The sequence below is a fragment of the Rutilus rutilus genome, assembly GCF_951802725.1.
Source record: "Rutilus rutilus genome assembly, chromosome: 9".
Taxonomy (NCBI): domain Eukaryota; kingdom Metazoa; phylum Chordata; class Actinopteri; order Cypriniformes; family Leuciscidae; genus Rutilus; species Rutilus rutilus.
The window spans coordinates 4,850,931-4,871,102 of record NC_140223.1 but is presented as its reverse complement, the minus strand read 5'-3'; the positions used below and the strand labels follow the sequence as shown (position 1 = coordinate 4,871,102).

Below are 20,172 nucleotides of genomic sequence, written 5' to 3'. Positions count from 1 at the left end.
TCTGTGAATACAAACACTGTTCTCAATGCTGGAGTTCATGTGTCGAGCCTCTGGTGATACTGAGAGCACAGTTTCATGTTGTGTCGAGCCGCATTAGTGTTTTAAAAATAGCTATCATAGTCGTGCCCCATTCACTCCCATTCACAAGGCAATTTAACCGAAACTGAAAATATGGTCAAACTTAAAAGTGGCGTTTCCATCCTAATTATGCTTTTAAACGAAAGTTTGCCTCGGGCAGATTCACAAAAAGAGCCTAGGTTGCATTTTGGCGAGAGTTACGCTTTAAATATGGTTCACCCAAAAATGAAAATTCTGTCATCACTTCATTTCTGTTTCCTTTGTCACTGAATGTGCTGTGAAAACACTTGCGAGTAAATGATGACAGAATTTCATTTTTGGGTGAACTATCCCTTTAATTCAGAGATCTTATGTGTTGCTAGTTTGATTTTCTTTCTTTAAGGGATGTAGTAATAATAATAATAATAATAGTAATATGAAAGGAGCTATTAATAACTTATTTTCCCTATTATAAAAGTGCATTTTTTTTTTTATTGGACATTTAACAACATTGAATTTCCTACCTAGACAAACAGATGTACTTTTGGGGTTTGGGAATGACATATTTGATGTGTTATTCATACGTTATTTCCCATAGTTATGTTTTTGTTTTTTAATATTGGTTTCGATTTCTTCAGTATGATAAATAAATGTAATTTCTTTAAATTTTTTGTTATTCTTTCATCTTAATGTGTCAAGCAAAAATGTGCTTATCATTGATTTAAAATTCTGCTTGTTCATTGTTTTTTCTCAATCAAAATAAAAGTTGTATATTTGCATAGAAGCGATTTTGGCATCTTAATTTGTATACATGTGCAAATAGACATAAATGACCCTGCACCACAAAACCAGTCTCATGGGTCAATTTTTGGAAATTGAGATTTTACATCAGATGAAAGCTGAATAAATTTCCATTGATGTGTGGTTTGTTATGATAGGACAATATTTGGTCGAGATACAACTATTGTAAATAGTTGCAAAAAAATCTAAACATTGAGAAAATCTCCTTTAAAGTTGTTCATTTATGTTCACGATTGTGCTGCATCCACTCACACAAATACATGTTTCAGGTAGGAAATTTACTAAATATCTTCATGGAACATGATCTTTACTTAATATCCTCATGATTTATGGCAGTTATTTTGAAAATATTACTGATAAATTTGACCCATACAATGTATTGTTGGCGATTGCCACAAAATATACCCGTGCGACTCGTGACTGGTTTTGTGGTCCAGGGTCACACACACATATATATATATATATATATATATATATATATATATATATATATATAAAATATAAATAAATATAATAATATATATAAACACATTATGTAAACAAAAACTTTCAAGTTAGATGCGATTAAATATATACACTCCTAAACAAAATCTTAAGAGCGGGGGAAACATTGCAAGTGTTCGCATTTCGCGCGGTTGGATCATAACCGGGTTGTAAGTACTGCTTTAAAATGGCAAAAGAATAAACAGGAGCAAGAGACAAAAAATATGGAGTAGGCAATTTATTGAAAACTGCATTTGAACTCAAACAGGCTGTTCATCAGCTGATCAAAAGTTTAAGACCATAGCCCAAAAATAAACCCACAACAGAGCTAAAAGTGTAAAAAAAGCACTCCGTAGTGAGTAGCCCCACAGTTCTTGTTGATCACTTCAAACACTCGTTCCGGCATGCTTGATGCGACTGTTTGCGCACAGAAAGTATTCTCGTCGCTTGATAAACTTAAGCTTGAGCCACTGTAGTCACTTGGACTATTTTAAACATCGTCTTTACTAACTTTCTGGGCCGGCAAGTTTCGATCCCAGAGAAGCCTATGGAGGAGTGAGACAGCTCTCAGATTTCATCAGAAATATCTTCATTTGTGTTCCGAAGATGAACGAAAGTCTTACGGGGTTGGAACAACATGAGGGTGAGTCATTACTGACAGAATCTTCATTTATGGGGGAACTAACCCTTTAAATCATATTACATGTGTCTTACAATGCAATGTCTGTGAATGTATTGGCAGTGGAAAGTCTCCGCACTTGTTCTGCAGCAGCGTAGCCAAAACCAAACACATGAACATTGCCATATCCATTCCCATACCAATCTCTTTTACGCTGCTTGGGAGAAACATACTCAGTTCATCCACACTCGGACATGAAAACACCTTCTCACTGTGATGATTTCTTGCAATGCTTTTTAATATGAGTGATAAGATTTGTCAATTGAGAGAAACTCCTCCCACAGTTCGGGCAGTGGTACGGCTTCTCTCCGGTGTGAACTCGCTCGTGGACCTTCAGCGAGCCCGACTGAGTGAACCTCTTGTCGCAGTGCGAGCACTTGTAAGGCTTTTCCCCCGTGTGAATCCTCTGGTGCTCCTTCAGTCGTTTAGCCGTGGTAAAAGTCTTGCCGCACTCAAAGCACACGTGATCTCTCTCACCCGTATGTCTTTTCTGGTGCTCTTTAAAGTTGCCCGGCCATATAAAACTCTTTCCGCACAACGAGCACACGTACGGCCTCTCGTTCGTGTGAACCTTCAGGTGGTTTTTCAGAATGGATGATGAAGTAAAACCTTCTCCACAATGGACGCAGTTAAAAGGCTTCAACCCAGAGTGAGAGTGCAGATGATTACTGAGGCTGTGCGCCCACTTGAACGTCTTTCCGCAGCGATGGCACTTGAACGGTTTCTCTCCAGTGTGCACCCTAATGTGATCCCTAAGGCCTTTCTTACACGTCAAGCCCTTTCCGCATTGAGGGCAGATGAACAGCTTCTCCCTGGAGTGGATCCTCACGTGAACCTTGAGGTTGTTTTTAAACGTGAAACTCTTTCCACACTGGTGGCACACGTACGGTTTCTCTCCGGTGTGAGTTCGCACGTGATACTTCAGGCTCTCTTTACGCGTGAAACTTTTCCCGCAGTGGTGGCAGCTGAACGGTTTCTCTCCCGTGTGAATTCGTAAATGCTCCTTAAGGCTGTCTCTTCGTGTGAAACTGTTTCCGCACTGAGGACACGTGAAGGAGTTTTTGGCTTCGCTTCTTTGAGTTTCGTTCTTCTCAGTCTTTGAACATGTTTCTTCAGCTATTAAAGATTCCTGATATGGATGTTTCTCCTCCACCTCATTCAGTTCTTCACTTTCTTCTTTTATGTCTGTCAAGACACAAAAAAACATAATACATACCAAATCAGTTCAATAAACAAATGCATCATGTATGTGATGTGCTAAAATTAGATAGTCATTCTCATTCAACACCATCTAATCAAGGTTAAAATCATTTACATACGTTTTTTTTTGTGAACAAAGAATGTTCTCAGAACTTTAGCTAATGTTCAGACATGGTTCTCTCAAAGTTGTGAACAAACGTTCTTCCAGTGATGTTAAAGGATAATTCCGGTATTTAGCACTTTGAGTCTCTTTTCTGGTTTGTTTTGGATGCACTAGAGTGGTGGACAAAACTCACTGAGTGGTTAGTGATGTTCGTTGTTGATTTAAAAACAAATATATCGGCGCAATGTATGATTTCAATCCGTGTTATTTGCTATAGTGGAACTATTTTTTCAGATACCTCACAACCGCGTATAAACTTCCGCTTGATATTTGAGTCTGAAGCGCAGTAATATCAACCAGCAATGAGTCCTCCAACAGAAATCAATGGGATTTTACAAAATGCCAAATAAAACACGACAGAAACTGTATTTCGCTACGCTACTTGTTTTGGAACATCAACGAACACCACTAACCACTCGGTGAGTTGCACAGTTTTGAAAACGAATGTTAAGGGTTGTTTTAAGGACATGTTCGTGCATGCCGGTAGACAGCCACTCTGAAGCGGTCAAAGGCGACTCTAAACGAGTCAAAAAGTCGAGACAGGACCCATCGTCAACATTTCTGTGTCCACCACTCTAGTTCATCCAAAACAAACCAGAAAAGAGACTCAAAGTGCTAAATACCGGAATTATCCTTTAATGTAACATTTGTTCAGAGTTATTTAGGTCCCTTTGTACGTTTTGACGTAAACGGGCACTAAATTTTAACTCCTGCCGGTTCTAAAACTCGAACCCTAAACCTTCGGGTCACAAGTCTGACTATCTAACCATTAGGCCACAACTTAGAATCAGGGATACACTTAAATTCACAGCATTCACTTCTGCTCTCATATTTAAAGGCCGCTACTGGATCATTGAGGGTAAACGTCATAATATGCAACTATACGCATTTCTTTACAGAAGGTTTACGACCTACAAGCTACTTTCTGCCTGAACAAATGGTGCAACCGAATAAAGTAGGCCTACAGAGTTAGTTCCAAAATAGCTAGTAGTTACCAGGCCCGTCGCTGGTGGGGTGGGGTGGGTACCAGGGCCCGTTGCCCAGGGGGCCCCACAAAATCCAGCAGTTATACTATATAGGCCCCTGTTGTATGAACAATTCTAATATTTATATTAGTTGAATGCCTGAGATTTAAATGAAAACCACAAAAAACATGCAATTTGGTTAAATATTTTTTTCCAAATATCTGCTTCTCTTCCCTCCCTAAAAATGGTTTAGTCCGATCTAAAGTATTTATTAATTATTCAGTCAGTGACAAACATCAGATGGACCCAATAGAATTGTAAGTCCCACCCCAGCTCGTGAACAGAACCAATCAGAGTTGAGTGCCTGAAGTTAACGATGAACTTGGTGGAAAAGCAGGAGACTGACTGACTGAAAAATGTCGGGGAAAAGAAAACATAAATCAGGGTATCAGAAACGCCATGAAAAGAAGGAGAAGGAGGCCAGAAGAGAGTAAAAGACAGGTTGTATTGTTATTTTGCTGGGAATAAGAAAACTACCGTCTACAGCCTGCCGGGTTCTGTCACACTTCATTATCGGTGCGCACCACAATCGACCGAATGATTACGTGGTCAAAATTCCTGTCTTTTTACACTATTGTAAATAGAGATAAAAAATGTATACGACGCATTGCATTATGCACCTGACCTGCCGGCTGATGATGTAGGCTATTTATTACATCAAGAAAACATGAATAGGGACTTGCACTTGGATGAATACTTCTATTAGCTTTACTTAATAATATTACCAGTTCCATATTATCTTTAATTAGACAATAAATGATTTTATGTTTTAAATTTGACTGCATTCTTGTCAATTTCTAAATGTTTACTTTTTGATTTATGACTTATGACAGACTGATGGGGGGAAAAAAACAATTTTGCAGTTACTTTTTTTTAAATTGGTTTTATTATTATCATTAAACAATTTCTTGCGATTTGTTAGTTTTTATTAGTTGTAATTTTTATATAAACATTTAACTTTTAAAATAAAGGTTTTACAACAACATCACCATCTTCTGTTAAATGTGGGCCTCCATGCTCATCTATTGTACAGTATATGATATTGGTGGAGGGTGGAGGGGGCCCACATCAATATTGTTTTGTCGGAATCTTCCCTTAACATTCGTATAAAAAAATACATATAAAATAAAAACATTTAAAGGGATAGTTCACCCAAAAATTTAAATTCTTTCATCATTTGCTCACCCTCAAGTTGTTCCAAACCGGTATGAGTTTTTTTGTTATGCTGTCAGTCATACAAAAGAAGATATTTTGAAGAATGCTGATAACCAAATAGTCGATGGACTACATTGACTTACATAGTATTTTTTTCCCCACACTATGGAAGTCATCAACTGTTTTGTCACCCATATCCTTAAAAATATCTTCTTTTGTGTTCAGCAGAAGAAAGAAACTCATACGGGTTTGGAACAACTTTGAGGGTGAGTAATTGATGATCATTTTTGGGTGAACTATCCCTTTAAAGAGCTGAAATTTCAAAGTTTTGTAAAACATTCTTAGTCATATTTTTGTTAGCTGGGTATTTACCTATGATTGCTTAAATTCAGCCACCAAATTCTGAAGCTTTGGCACATTAATGTTCCTCCACCATCAATAATGAAGAATCAAGAATGGACACCAACCTGTTTGTTCCTCAGTGTCTTCATGTTTTATTCTGGATGGTTCTGGATCACTCATGTCTTCGATCTCCTCTTCGACAAACTCTGTCTTTACTATAGTATACATAGTACATATATTTCACTTGTTACACCTGCTTGTTTGTTCCTCTCTTGTAGGATGACAGTCGATGTATGATCTTGTCTGCCAAAATAAAAAATAATACAAGTTAATACACGTGTCTGTCTTATTTTACAATTTTATCTCACAGTTATTGAATTCCTGTCTTACTTTCATTATTTATCTTTGCATTTAAAATCAAAGAGTATTATAGACATCATATATTATTAATTATTCGGATTCAAGCCAAAGTATGCTCTTAACACAACATATTCAAAATCCCAGTGATACTATTGCTAGTCATAATTTATGATGATGCTGATTCAGTGATAATAACAGTATGTATTTTACCTACATAAATCATAATAATAAATGCATGAATTAATCTCATGACATTAACCCCAAAAGGCTTAATTTACACGCATATAATTAATTACGCTGATACTGACAAATGTTACAGTAAGAGCCCAGATGTTGTATGAAAACAGATTAAGACACACAGATAACAGTTATTTTAAAGTGTTTATTTGTTTTACCTTTTGTAGTATTTGTTCTCTCTCTCTCGTCTCGCGTCCCGATTTAAACTGGCATCACGATTTCATAATGCTAATGCTCTCCACTGTCGTGAACACCTTCTGTACAACGCTTATTATTATTATTAATGCGTTTTAACAATGCATGGAATTTCCCCCCGTATCTCACATTGTTTTTAAATTATTATAATATGGCTGAAATGTCTAAAAACGTCCTTAAATTTGAATGCACCTTGCTTAGGGTTTGGAGAATACAGCGGCAGCGCCCCCTGGAGGAAAACAAGCGAGCAGCATCTGCCGCATTACGGTAGATGTTTACGACAGTAGGATTCGCGCTTTGCGGCAGCATCATGGCGGCGTTCGGTGTGAGTTTTGAGAGCTCAAGCAGCATTAAATCTAGAAAAGAGTCCAAAAGAGAAGAAAGACAGCACGTTTTGCAACAGGTAAAACAAATAAACACTTTAAACTAACATCTAATAACTGATTCAGTCGGATAAAGACTTGAAGACTTACAAGAATTAGAAGCGAATGTTGTTTTAACATATCTGTTTACATTCATCTCTCATTCATCATTCATACTTTCATCAATATACCAGTTTATTCTGAATGTATATTTTATGTCATTTTGGTTTTGTGTCCAGATATCTTATAGATGGTTTCATAAATGATCCTTCAGCATCTTAGCTGATTTATGTATAATTTTTTGCCGATATGTGTCAATATTTTGCTGCAATTATTACGAACATCGATGCCGTGAGTTTCTTTCATTATTTCTTTATTTATAAAGCACAATTTATTACAACAGTTGTCCAAAGGGCTGTACAAAGAACTTAAATGTAATACTAATGTAATGATACATAGAACAAATAATACAACAATGGCATACAAACAAATAAACACACGAAAAACACAAATATTCGTATGATTTTAATAGATTTCATTTAGTAAACACACTTAGTAATTTCATATTTAACATTAAAGCAAGTGTCATTCATTTTAAAAAAAGATGGCCAAGCCCACAAGATAATTCATAATGACCTTATAGTATTGTCTATGGTTATCAAACGTTAATGCTGTGTAAACTTGAGAAGAACTGACTTAATACACTATAAAACTTAATACACTATAAAACACCACTGTAAAGTTTGGATATAATTTAACACAATATTCAAAACATAATCAAAAATATTAAAAAAAATTCTTCCATTGACAAAGATGTCAGTATGTTTTGTAGAATTGGGACATAACTTTTAATTGGCCAAGCAGTCACAATCATCATCATCATCTCAAAATAGCATGATAATGAATGATTAAAGGCTCCCACACACTACAAGATAATAAGCCGATTTTGCAGCCAGTTCTCCCCTTCTGACAATCCTAGGTAAAGGTTTTCCTGTGGTATGGTGTGTGTTAAGAGTGAATCTGCTCAGAAGAACGTCAGGGCCGCACCGATCTCAAATCATAAATGTCCAATATGTTGCATACATAGTTATGATCAGTTGTGTTGGGGGGAAACCCGAGGACATTTTTCTTGCCCGTCATCTGCATGTTTGTTTTTCTCAAGAAAAAATTAAGTTTGACTGTTGAAGATTCAGCGAGATTTCCCGTGTTCACAGTCGTGACTGTATTCAGAAGTAGGTGATATGTTCCTATACAAAACTGTTAATGTCCCCCTGTAGTCTATAATTTTATCCCTTAAAACTCATCTTTGATCACCAAAATTACATATTTAAATGTTTTTTTCTTGAAAAAAAAGTCTTCATGCCTTAAAATATCTTGAGTGTAACTCGACACCCTTGCCTCATTTAGTATGCGTGGTTCTATGAATATGCAAATGAGCCCCGCCTCCACTCACTCACTCACTCAGCTCAGAGATCCACTGGTTGACGATCACACGTTGATCTGATTGGTTACAAGGTAGTTTGTGACGTCAGAAACACCAGCGATTTCAAAGAGTGTTTTTGAGACTGTCTTTGGTTCACTGCAGTTTTAAGGAGAAAATACTCAGCAATGCTGTCGACTTATGAATTTACACATGGTTTGTTTTAAAACATATTAAAAACACCACATAGACACATAAACAACATTAAAAACCTGATTTTCACCACAGGGGGACTTTATATCAGTATTATTATTATTATTATTGTCATGTTTGTGGTCTCTCACATTTTGAAAATCTGATAGGATATTAATAATTTTTTTTTTAGTTTTGGTCTCTAGTTAGTTCTGAGCTGAACCGGCACTAAACTACCTCTAGGGGGCGATACCAGTCCATAGACAGGAGAACACAGTCATCCATAAGTGTGTATCTGGATGATAACATAGTTGATCAATAATAAACATGATAACATATTTGCAATTGATGTTTAGTGTACAATATGAGCTATTATAAGAAGAGAAGTATTTCTGTAAGTTTCTTAACATTAAAAAATTATATGCATCACTTTTAAAATTGCATGAAATGTGCAGTCACTCACCTGTAAATGTTCAGTGCTTCTCTCTCTCTCAGTGTTTCTGGATAATGTCCAGGTTGATGTTTTCCCTCCTGATGTCTAATGATGATTAGCAGGAGAATATAAACACCACTGATCATCAGTGTTTAACAGGACGGTAAACTCTGTCCTCGCCTGATAACAGACACAGACAGCTGCTCTATTTAGGTCTATTTGATTTACTTCCTGGCCTTTAAACATTTATTTAAAGTTGCTGCCGTGTAATTCAACATCATTTCCTTATTTTCTGATTTCCTCTTTGGTGTTTTTATTTTATTTCTTTGCTTGTGTGATGTTTACTAACTCTAAAACTTCATATACTAAAAATCATTGGTAACACTTTACAGTAAGGTCCCATTTGTTAATGTAACATGAACTAACCATGATGAATACATATGTTACAGTATTAATCTTTCTTAAAGTTAGTTGATAAAACTACTACTGTACAACTTTTGATTTTAATAATGTGTTAGTAAATGTTATATGTAAAATAATATTAACGACGATTAATACATCCTTTAGAAGTAGTTTTCATTGTAAGTTCATGTTTACTAATCTTAACAAATGATACCTAATTGTAAAGTGTTATCAAATCATTGTCTGTAATTGAATTAAAGCCCAAATATAAATATTAGAGATGAAAAATTTAGACTTAAATGAAAATCAGAAACATTGTCTTGGCCACTAACTGTTACTAAGTACTAAAATGATTAAAACTAATGGAAAAATTAATAGCTAAATAGAAATATGAACAAATACCAATAACAAAAATGATAATGAAATGAACAAATAAAAGTTAACTTAAATATGATATAACTATATAAAGATATTTGACTGTCAGTCTGAAATGTTAGCATATGACACAGTATGCATAATTATGTACTGCTTATAAAAATATATGATGTGCAATAGTATGCGTTATATACTGTACATTGTTTGTTACATTTCTTACAAAAAATGTTTCAAACTCTTAAATAATAAAAATAAAAGATATGTTTCCGCAGTGATGCCATAGAAGAATCACTTTTGGTTCCTTAAAGAGCCTTTCAGGGATCATCAGTTTTTAAAATAACCATTTTTTTTTTCTTAGTGGGAAGAACTTTTTTTTTTTTAAACAAACAAATTTGGAACTTTTTCATTCTATAACGAACCTTTTGTGGAATGGAAAAGTTCTATGGATGTTGAAGGTTCTTTATGGAACCATTGATGGCACACAAAAAAAAACATTATTTTTAAGAGTGTTCAGATGACCTTACTAAAGCCCTATTCGGACGGGATTAACTTTACAAGGGTAGAAGGAGTGATGTAACTTTACCACAGGACTTCTGTAATATTAATGGCCAATTCGCACGGGATCAGAGATCTCAGTAACACCAGCAGAAGTGGGAGAGTAACTCGCTTTACACACCGCCGTCACACTCATATGTGTGTTACGCTGCTTCCTGATATCACATGCGCAAACAACCTATATGCATATAAAACATTTATGTCCGGTGGAACGATGTATTAAGTAACTTCAGATTGTGTTGGTTATAGACACTTATCTAACGCTAAAAGATGTTTCGCCTCTAACAAGTGCTGTCGATCTTCTCTCTGATCTGAATGGTGTGTGTGAAACACTTGAGTTTTGCCACAGACTCGTTCCAGCGTCTAGAACGCAACTGATGCTTTTTCAAGCGTCTCCATACTTGAAAAAACTGCAGAAAACTACTTTTTAACAGGAAATATTTACGTACATGTTTACAGCGGGTCTATCCGCACGGGGTTAGCATCACCTGAGGTCATTTTCCCAGACCTTTTTACTGAAGGTAAAAGTCGCCGTAATCTTTACCGACATTGTCCGTGATGATCACTGAGATGAGACATTCGGACGGGACTAAAATCACAGAGTAGCTCTGGTAATTATTACTCTACTCCACCTCTCCATGTTAAACTAGTCCCGTCTGAATAGGGCTTTAGTTGTATGTTTAATCCAGCAAGGTCATCCCAGAAAAAATATATATACTTATGTTGCACTTTTTGGCATACTGAAAATATGATCAAAACTAGGTCATTTGGGATATCTGTGCAAATTGCAGAAATAGTGTGAGTATTATCATGCTACTCCAGACGTAACCATTGATGTGTCCAGATCTCAGTACACGTACTGTGTCTGTGTTATCTAGAGATACACCGGCCATAAATCAGAACCGGACTGTTTTATTTTGGCCGATCTCTGTTCCGGACTTGCACACAAACTGCTTTGCAAATCAATTCCCAAAATGTCATTTGTGTGGAAATATTAGGAAGTCTGTAAACAGGATGTTAACAGAGACCAGGAGAACGGAGAAAATACTGTTCGTGATGCTCAAAATATCGGAAGGAAAATATAAATATTGAATTGGGATTTATATGAATGTATCTCTGAAGGGAACTGACTGTCTTCAGAAAAGTTTTGATGGCATTTTGTTCATGCTAAGGACGATAACGATAAAGATATAGTTCAGAAAATCATTTTCAATATTAAAGAATAGCAGAGTTCACACCATAGCTATAACGATAACGGCTCAGAGAAACGATATCGTTGGAATCACTTTCAGAACGATTTTATCCAGCTGATGAACGATAAAAACATCGACAACCAATCATTTAAAGCATGTGCTTATAATAAACAGAACGATATCGTCCGCTGCTGTGGACACTAATATAGTTATCTTTATAGTTAATGTTCTTAATGTGAATGGGCCTTTACCTCCGTTTAAAGTAGTGTTTATAAGCGCGGCGTTAACCAAGGAAACCACTGCTTCTCCACAAGCGCCCCCTACTGGGAGAGAGTGAATTTGCCTTTTCATTCAGTCCGTCTGCTGTTTTTGTTTTGTGCTGGTGTGTTATGTTGCATAATTTCTCAAATCTAAAGTCTGTTTTTTTGCTTTAAGGGTGTGTTTATACGACAACGACGTAATAAAACAACGTTTTTCACGTACAGATGACAACGTTGTCAGAACGATCCCCGTTTACACGAATCTGCAAAAACGATTAAAACGCTGTATTATTCATGCTAGGCCTGTAGTTGGCGATGTCACTTTGTAAAGAAACACTAACACCGTGTCCTAACTACACGCGATGCGCGATAAAAGGTTATTTTCCATGCTAATCAGAGTTTTTGTCCTATCCAGCCGCGACGGCGACACACGACGAGTCTATTTTAGAAACGGTTTCTATTTTTCTGCGACGTCGCGCTGGAACAACTAACACAAAGTGTGGCGATGATAATCTCAGGTACTGTTTATGTGCTTTATCTAATGTTAAAAGTATGTAATTTGACTTTGAATATCATTTAGTGCTCCAGCTTTGTGGCTGTAAAAGCAACAATGGATAATTCACCTCAGATCTTGAAATTAAACAAATGGAAACAAGAACGTTCAAACTGTGAACAAGTGTATTCTTTGACAAAGATTGTTTTAGTAACTCAGTAGCCTGTGTGTTTTTAATAATGTTTAAATGGTGTAATATTTGTGAATTTGATTATGTAGCTACTTATCCATTTTCTTGCGAGTGCGTCGAGATTACTCTCTGGTGCCACGAGACTCCGCCCACACGCTGTTCTGATTGGCTGTGGGTTTTGATTGATTTTGACACATCTCATGTCTAGTGTGAACAGACAAATTATTTGTCGCTGGAATCTTATCGCATCGCGTCTGGTTAGGACACTGTGTAAGGCCTTATAAACTGAACATGAAATACACATGTGCATGACGTCACTGTTTCCTTTTCACAAGTTCACGTTTTTGTAGTTTACACAGAGACGATTACGGTATCGTATACTTTGAAACCCTTTTTTAAAAGTTTGTGTTTTCAGGCACCCGAAACACTGTTGTCATGTCAACGGCCAAAACGCACAAAAAGTTTTCTGTTTTGTAGTTGAAAACGGTGTCATGTTAAATGGCCCCTAAATCTTGAAATTGCACTCTAATTTGCATCTCATTTAAATAATAAACAACGGCTCATATTGCATGTCTGTGTAGCATCTCTGTTTGGATCGTGATTAAAATGCAGTGTTTGCCTATAATTTTCAAACGACTACAGATATTTTTTTGTTTAAGGCCAGTTTGGTCTGTTATAGAGCAAATAAACAACACGTAAATTTGCTTAAAGCTGCAGTCCGTAACTTTTTGGGGTTAAAAATTATCCAAAATAATTTTTTGAGCAAGTACATAACCAGCCAGTGTTCAACACTCTCTGCTTGCCGTAGCTCGATTCAAAACGGTAAGCTATGTTTTTAACTCCAGTGGTACTGGTGGATTTCCGCGGGAAATTCGAGCGTGTCTTTGCGTCATTACGTCACATCTGTCCACATAAAGAAGAGTCTCGGCTAGTAGGCTATGAGTGTGAGGATGCTGGAGGTGGAGATTTATAGCCTTTTCTCACAGCACTTGATATAATTAAACTTATCAGTTTGATGGCGGATCCAGAAAGGTTCAAACGACAATCACCAGGAGATTCACCCGTTGTAAAACGCAAAACACTTCCGACTTCGGAAAAAAGAGACTGCAACCGGGCCATGCGGATACAAGGAGAAATCGATATGCTCCATTTTCATATCGTCCTATCGTCAGCCTGAGATCGACGATACACGATATAATCGTGAGGGGGGCGGGGCTTACTTATTTGATTATTAACTTGCTTATTTACTCATTAATTTGCATGTTTTATTACTTGGTTTTATTTATGAGAATCTTTTTCTGTTTTGCTAGCAAAGGTGGAGTGTTTATTAATAGGCTAAATCAGGTTATTTCCCGGTATAGTGAGGTAAAAAAAAATGGAAACAAAATACTGACGAACAACGATGCCGTTTTCATCTTGGATCTAAATGATGCGTCTGTTAAAACAAGCACTCTTGACAATTTGTGAAAGGATCCCCTTGCAATTAAATTTTGATGTGGGATGTAGGTTTTTTAGTCTGTTTTAAAAACATTTTCTTAGAGGAGTCCTCATACGCACGTGTCGGTGATGTCACAAGTGTTACGCTATGTGGTGATGTCGTTATGAATTTAGGCAAGGCAAATTAATTGTAGGTCCTAATATTAACTTAATAACAATACTAGCTTTATAATAATGATAATAATTGAATACATTGGGTCTCATTCATGAAACATTCGTAAATATACGAGTAAATATGTGTGATTTGCGCGTAAAGAGACCTTCCCGAAAACTCTTCTCCTGATTCACAAATACTTCGTAAACGTCAGATGTGATAGTGAATGTGTGTGTGTGTGTATGTATGAATTCCAATCAGTCGTAAATGGGACACGCGTGCACGCTCATTCTCAATTACCATAAATCCCGCCCATTAAATCCGACTGACAACTATATATGGGCATCATATTATGACACCAAACGATCAGGTACTAAAAAAAAGGAAGCTTGGCAGCATATTACAGATGCAGTTAATGGAGTTTCATCTGTTAATCGAACAGTCCCAGAAGTGAAAAGAAAATGGTTCGACATGTAACCCCGTCAAATAAACCCGATTAAGGTGAATTAAAATGCAGCCTTATTAATGAGCAAAACGTTCGGATGTTAAACGCACTATTTACGCGTGGCTGGGAGCAGGTGTAGATTTCTTTCGTACCTACCAACTAACGTTTGGAAAATACGAACATTTTAATGAATCCGAAAATATACGGCAGAACCACTTTACACACGATTCAGACAAAAATTTGTTCTGCTCGTGTTTCATGAATGAAACCCATTAATGGTAAAACGAGCCAATTATCGTACTGATATCGTCATAGCCATCTGCCATCAGCGATATCTCTCACTATCGTCGATACACGATACTATCGTCTATCGGCACAACCCTATTCGGAAGGGCATTAAATGTAGTCACGCAATGCTGATGTCGTTAACATTAACAATTTGAGAATTAAGTATAATTTGCACGGTTTGACGTGATATAAGTGATCGTTAGATTTAATCAGCGCGATTTACTGCAATGCTTTTTTCCCCTTAGTTGCTCAGAACAAAAGTGGATGTTATTTGTTCAGACGACATTTTCCGATGAAAATTCGTATGTTGGTCAAAAGTAGAATCTGTGATTGCGAATGCCAGGATCCACACCGGCGGCGACTGACAGCCGCACATTCTCCTCAAAGCAGTGGATTCATCCGCGCTGTGCCGTGCCGAGGCACAACCCACGTAAAGCTGATAATTCCGCGAATAACTGCAATTGCAGATTTCGAACAGAGATGGCGACACAGAGGAAAAACTACGGACTGCAGCTTTAAACAAAGAAGAAGAGAATCGTCAGCCGGTATCTGAATCGGCCATTCGGAAGAGCATCTCGCTCTTCCCATCTGTGTTGGGTTTCTCTGTGCACACATTACGCCGGGAAACGACCTGACAAACCTTTATCACCCCAATGTAATTAGAATTTAAACAACATGTGATCCTCATCTGCTTTCCTCTCCTGTTTCTGTTTGCTTCTCTGTCTGTAGGCGAAAGAGAAGTATGAGAACGAGGAGAGGAGGAAGGCCGAGAGGAAGGCCAGGGGTGAAGACACTTGGATGCTTCCCGATGTTGACCTGCGACTGCAGCAGATTGGCCAGGTCAGAGGTCAAACTCATTAAAGATGACCAGAAATGTTTTATTTTTATTGAGGATGATTCATAAAATAACTTCAATTTTTTAAATATTTTTGAAAGAAGTCTCTTCTACTCACCAAGGCTGTATTTATTTGATTACTAATACTGTAAAAACTTAGATATTATTACTATTAATTGCAAATACCAGTTTTCTATGTGAATATATGTTAAAGTGTAATTTATTCCTGTGATCAAAGCTGAATTTCCAGCATCATTACTCCAGTCTTCAGTGTCACATGATCCTTCAGAAATCAGTCTAATATGATGATTTGATGATCAAAGAAACATTTCTGATTATTATTATCAATGTTGAAAACGGCTTCATATTTCTGTGGGAACATTTTATTTTTCAAGATTCTTTGGTGCAGTTTGTTTTTTAACATTATAAATATGTCACTTTTGATCAATTTAATGCATCCTTACTGAATAAAAGTATTGATTTCTTAAAATAGCTTACTGACCCTTCAAGTTTGAATGGAAAATATAATATAATATAATATAATATAATATAATATAATATAATATATTACCATATCTGATTCGACCAATGCCACACAGACAGGGGATAATCCTATTGTTCAATAATATAATATACAGTACATTAAATTTCACGACTTGATATTGCTGTAAATACATATTCATACCATATTGTAGAAGTTAAAATGTTGTCTTACACGATACATTTGTACAATTGGTCTCTGTCTCTCATTTCTCTCCACACCGGATTCACACTTTGTGTTTGTTTTTTTGCACACAGGAGAATGCAGTGAAAAACAAGAAAAAGAAAAAGGAAAAGAAAGTGAAAAAGGAGAAGAAAGAGAAGAAGAAGAAAGCCAAGAAAGAGAAAAATGCAGGGGAAAATGCATCTTGTGACAGCTCTGAAGTATGTGCTTTAACATCACGTTAACCCCATTTAACCACATTTTAATGCCACATTTAATCCTGCGTTTTCTCCAGGTATTTCAGGCTGAATGACTAAAATGTTGCAGTAAATTTCAATTGGGTTTGCAAGTTGTGGAAGCGTACAACATTCGTTTCTTCCCTGTGTTGATCCTTATTTGTTTACAGGACTCAGAGGACGAGTGGGTGGAGGCCCAGATTCCTTCAGGGGGCGGAGACAAGGCATGGAAGGCGGAGCCTGAGGCCACGCCCACATCTACAGTGGCCAGTACTAACCAAGTAAGATCCCAGTCTACGTTTGGGATAAAGTACATCCAGCCGGTTGTTCTCTCAGAATAAACCCGACAGGGTGATCAGGAGGGTCTTGTTTGAGCCTGAAGGGGTTTATTCTGAGATAACAACCGGCTGGATGTACATTATCCCGCTTATTACACGACTACTTGCCACATAAATAAGTAATTAGACACAAAATATAGATCTGAGTTGAGATATTTTATTAGCTCTTTAAGCGCGGATAGAGCAGTTGCTAGCGCGGCGAGTTCAAACTTAAGAGATACGGTATACAGTCAAACCACTTATTACACAGCATTTCACCACATAAATAATTACGGAGATAAGAGATATTGATTTCAGATTAAACTGTTTTAAAATCGTACTTGTTTGCATCTTAAAATCCAACAGTGTACAAAACAATAGTCACAAAATGGCAGCATCTGCGATTGAATGAAACAAGAGAGAGTGAGTCCACGATACCGGATGGCAAACTTAAATAACCGTACGCAAAATATTGATTCGACTGAGTTTTAATATTTTATCAGCTCATCAAAAGCAAAACTTCCATGAAGAAAACCCGTTCCTAGCGAGCGTATAGCGCTGCTGACTTCAGTGACCCGGATGAGCCTGCGTTTCTGTTCTCAGCGGTTGTTATCTGGGAATAATATACCGCTGGATGGCGTGATTGACCAATCAGAATCAAGTATTCCACAGAGCCGTGTAATAATTGTGGTTATTGGAGGCGGTTTGTCATACAACAGTTTACCGTGATCCGATGACCATCCTTGCTGTGGTCTGTAATCACAGTCTTGACACTGAGATTATACGAGTGTGTCAGAGTGGGTGATTGTTGTCCTACACAGCAAAAGCCACTTGTGGAAACTTCAATATTGTTATTACTGGAATTGAAGAGCTCTCTCTTCTCTCTCTCTGAGCCGTAAGGAGCGTCACACTGACATCCATTTGCAAAGCAACCCGCAAGTCATTCATTTTCAATGAGAGCTGGTGCGTTGTGTGCGTGTGTCCAGTGACGTGATGAAGATGCGAAAGGTTAACTTTACATGAATGTGATGCATGTTACAGACAAAAGCTTTTTAACCCGCCAGAATTCCTCCATTTTGTTTGTTAGCGGCAAAAAAAATAGATATAGAATCTTATTTTTAAGGTGCATCTTATTTTTGGGCATAACAATGCATTAAATCTAGTTTTTTCATAGTCTTTGTCTGTTTGACCTTTCCTAGAGAGATGAATGGATGACCTTTGACTTCCTGGCGATGAAGACGACCTCCGTGGCGGAGAAACGAGCGCAGAAAGAAGCAGAGAAAGAGGTGGAGAGGGAGAAAGCAAAGGCTATTGAACAGGTGAGCGACGTTTGTGTCTCCAAACAATATTGTGTAAAATGTTGGCTGGTTCATGCTGACGTCAATGCCATTAGGACACTCAAAACTGACACATTCCTGTTTATTATTGGGTGAAGATCCACCTTTACACTACTGGCCTCTATTGTGCTATTTTAAAGGTTCCTAATGTTGTTTTGGCCTCTCCTACAATAGTTTTACGTGCATCCAAGGTCAAAAAATATTTTAATTTTCTCATAATATCCATTACAGCATCAGCTCTTTTCTCTCAGTGTCTGAAACGCTTCGTTTAAAGATTCAGTCTCTCTAAACCCCGCCCCTCTGAGAGCTGCTCTGCTCTGATTGGTCAGATGGCCCAGTCTGTTGTGATTGGTCGATCGTTTACAGCACGCTGTGGTAATCAAACGCCCATATCTGAATTTCAGCTCCGGATCTTCCTCGGTACTTTATACACAGTGATACGAACAGTAACAATGGAAAATAAAATAAATAAATAAATAAAAATCCTTGATGCAAACAGTTCAAACCAAGTGTTGAAATGATCACTTTCGTAGAGCGTGATTTTGTTGTTGGAGGAGTGTGTGTTTATCGTGTGTTTCTCTCTGTCTTCCTCTGTCTCTCAGGCTGGTCTTCACAAGTTAGAGTTGAACCCTTATTGGAAGGATGGAGGAAGTGGTCTGCCCCCAGAGGCCTCCTCCAGTACTGCGGTTAGAAAAGGTGAATGCCGAAACAAGAAAGCCGAAATGAACGTCATTTAGAAAACGTTTGTATGATTGGATTTTATCCTAAATACCATGGATTTTCTCCTACATCAAAAGTGAGGGAATCAGTTTTTTTTAAAGGCAGAAACAAACGTGAAAACTTGTTGTCACTCATATACCAGTAATTAAATTAATTCAACATTTAAATAAATAATAAATTTGATGATGTGAGATGGTCAAACTTCGAGAGATTATTTTTATCTCACAGTCGCAGGTGAAAAATCCATTAAAAAAATTACGTTACATTTTACAGGAAAATACTAATTCAGTTTTTCTTCTTGAAAATGTCATGTTTTATTCAATGTGTTACTTTTTGTTTCTTGGTAATTATTTGTGACATTCACTTGCAATTTCTGAGTAAAAATTGCTTCAAAGTAAATCATACAGCAAATGTATTCAGTGTAGATCAGTTCAGCAATGACCTTTGACATTTTAACGTATTATTTCAATTAACAGAAATGTTCATTGTTAAAGGTTAGTGCTGATAACCCCATTGATCGATACGATTTTAGATTTCTAAGTGGTCAGTTTTCAGCCAAAATAAGCTGCAATTTGGACCAAACTTCGCAAAAAAACGGGCTACATGAAACTATTAATAGTGCAACCCAAGTTGTTAAAAGCCAACAAGCTGCTCTCGTCCTCTTTCATTTTTCATGATTGATTCCCTGCATTTTCTTTGTGTCATTTCAATGCACTGTTTCATTCTGAAATATGTCACGTTATTAGAATGGGGCGTTTAATGTTGACTGTGAGCTGACAGTGCAGTTGCTCTTATCTGCACTCTGTACACGCTGAGCGGGAAGTGTTTATTTCACAGATGTTTTACACAGATTTCTCTCTCTCTTCCTCAGTGGTGAATGATGGAGGGGTGAGCTGGCTCAGAAAGTCCTTTCAGAGGATGAAAGAGCAGGCCGACAGAGAACAGCGCAGTGTGGAGAGTGTGGTGGCGGAGAGATACGGGGTGAGCAAACACACACACAGCGATAAACAAACACACATCTCTCTTTAATTACACACACTGTAAGGTTGAAGAAGAGCTCATTCAAGCCATTCATTCATGAAACTGGTCATGCTGGATATTCATTGCTGTTTGCAACCAATAAGGATG

At 37.1% G+C, this 20,172-nt stretch overlaps 2 protein-coding genes across 2 annotated transcripts in view; one reads left to right on the top strand and one right to left on the bottom strand.

Annotated features, from left to right (window-relative positions):
• Window positions 1–1,565: 1,565 nt before the first annotated feature.
• LOC311296666 (uncharacterized protein) lies at window positions 1,566–6,879 on the bottom strand. Its single transcript, XM_084418552.1, has 3 exons — window positions 6,661–6,879; window positions 6,031–6,208; window positions 1,566–3,205 (listed from the first exon to the last, which is right to left on the bottom strand). Exons 2-3 carry the CDS (start codon window positions 6,131–6,133, stop codon window positions 2,229–2,231), a joined length of 1,080 nt encoding a protein of 359 aa, XP_084274678.1. The 5' UTR covers window positions 6,134–6,208; window positions 6,661–6,879; the 3' UTR covers window positions 1,566–2,228.
• Window positions 6,880–6,908: 29 nt separating this feature from the next.
• cwf19l2 (CWF19 like cell cycle control factor 2) overlaps window positions 6,909–20,172 on the top strand; it is a 32,345-nt gene continuing 19,081 nt past the window's right edge. The window contains exons 1-7 of the mRNA XM_084418469.1: window positions 6,909–7,100; window positions 15,626–15,736; window positions 16,530–16,655; window positions 16,841–16,951; window positions 18,187–18,306; window positions 18,927–19,020; window positions 19,916–20,025. Coding sequence (XP_084274595.1) covers window positions 6,969–7,100; window positions 15,626–15,736; window positions 16,530–16,655; window positions 16,841–16,951; window positions 18,187–18,306; window positions 18,927–19,020; window positions 19,916–20,025 — 804 coding nt within the window. The 5' untranslated portion in view covers window positions 6,909–6,968. The remainder of the gene's footprint in view (window positions 7,101–15,625; window positions 15,737–16,529; window positions 16,656–16,840; window positions 16,952–18,186; window positions 18,307–18,926; window positions 19,021–19,915; window positions 20,026–20,172) is intronic.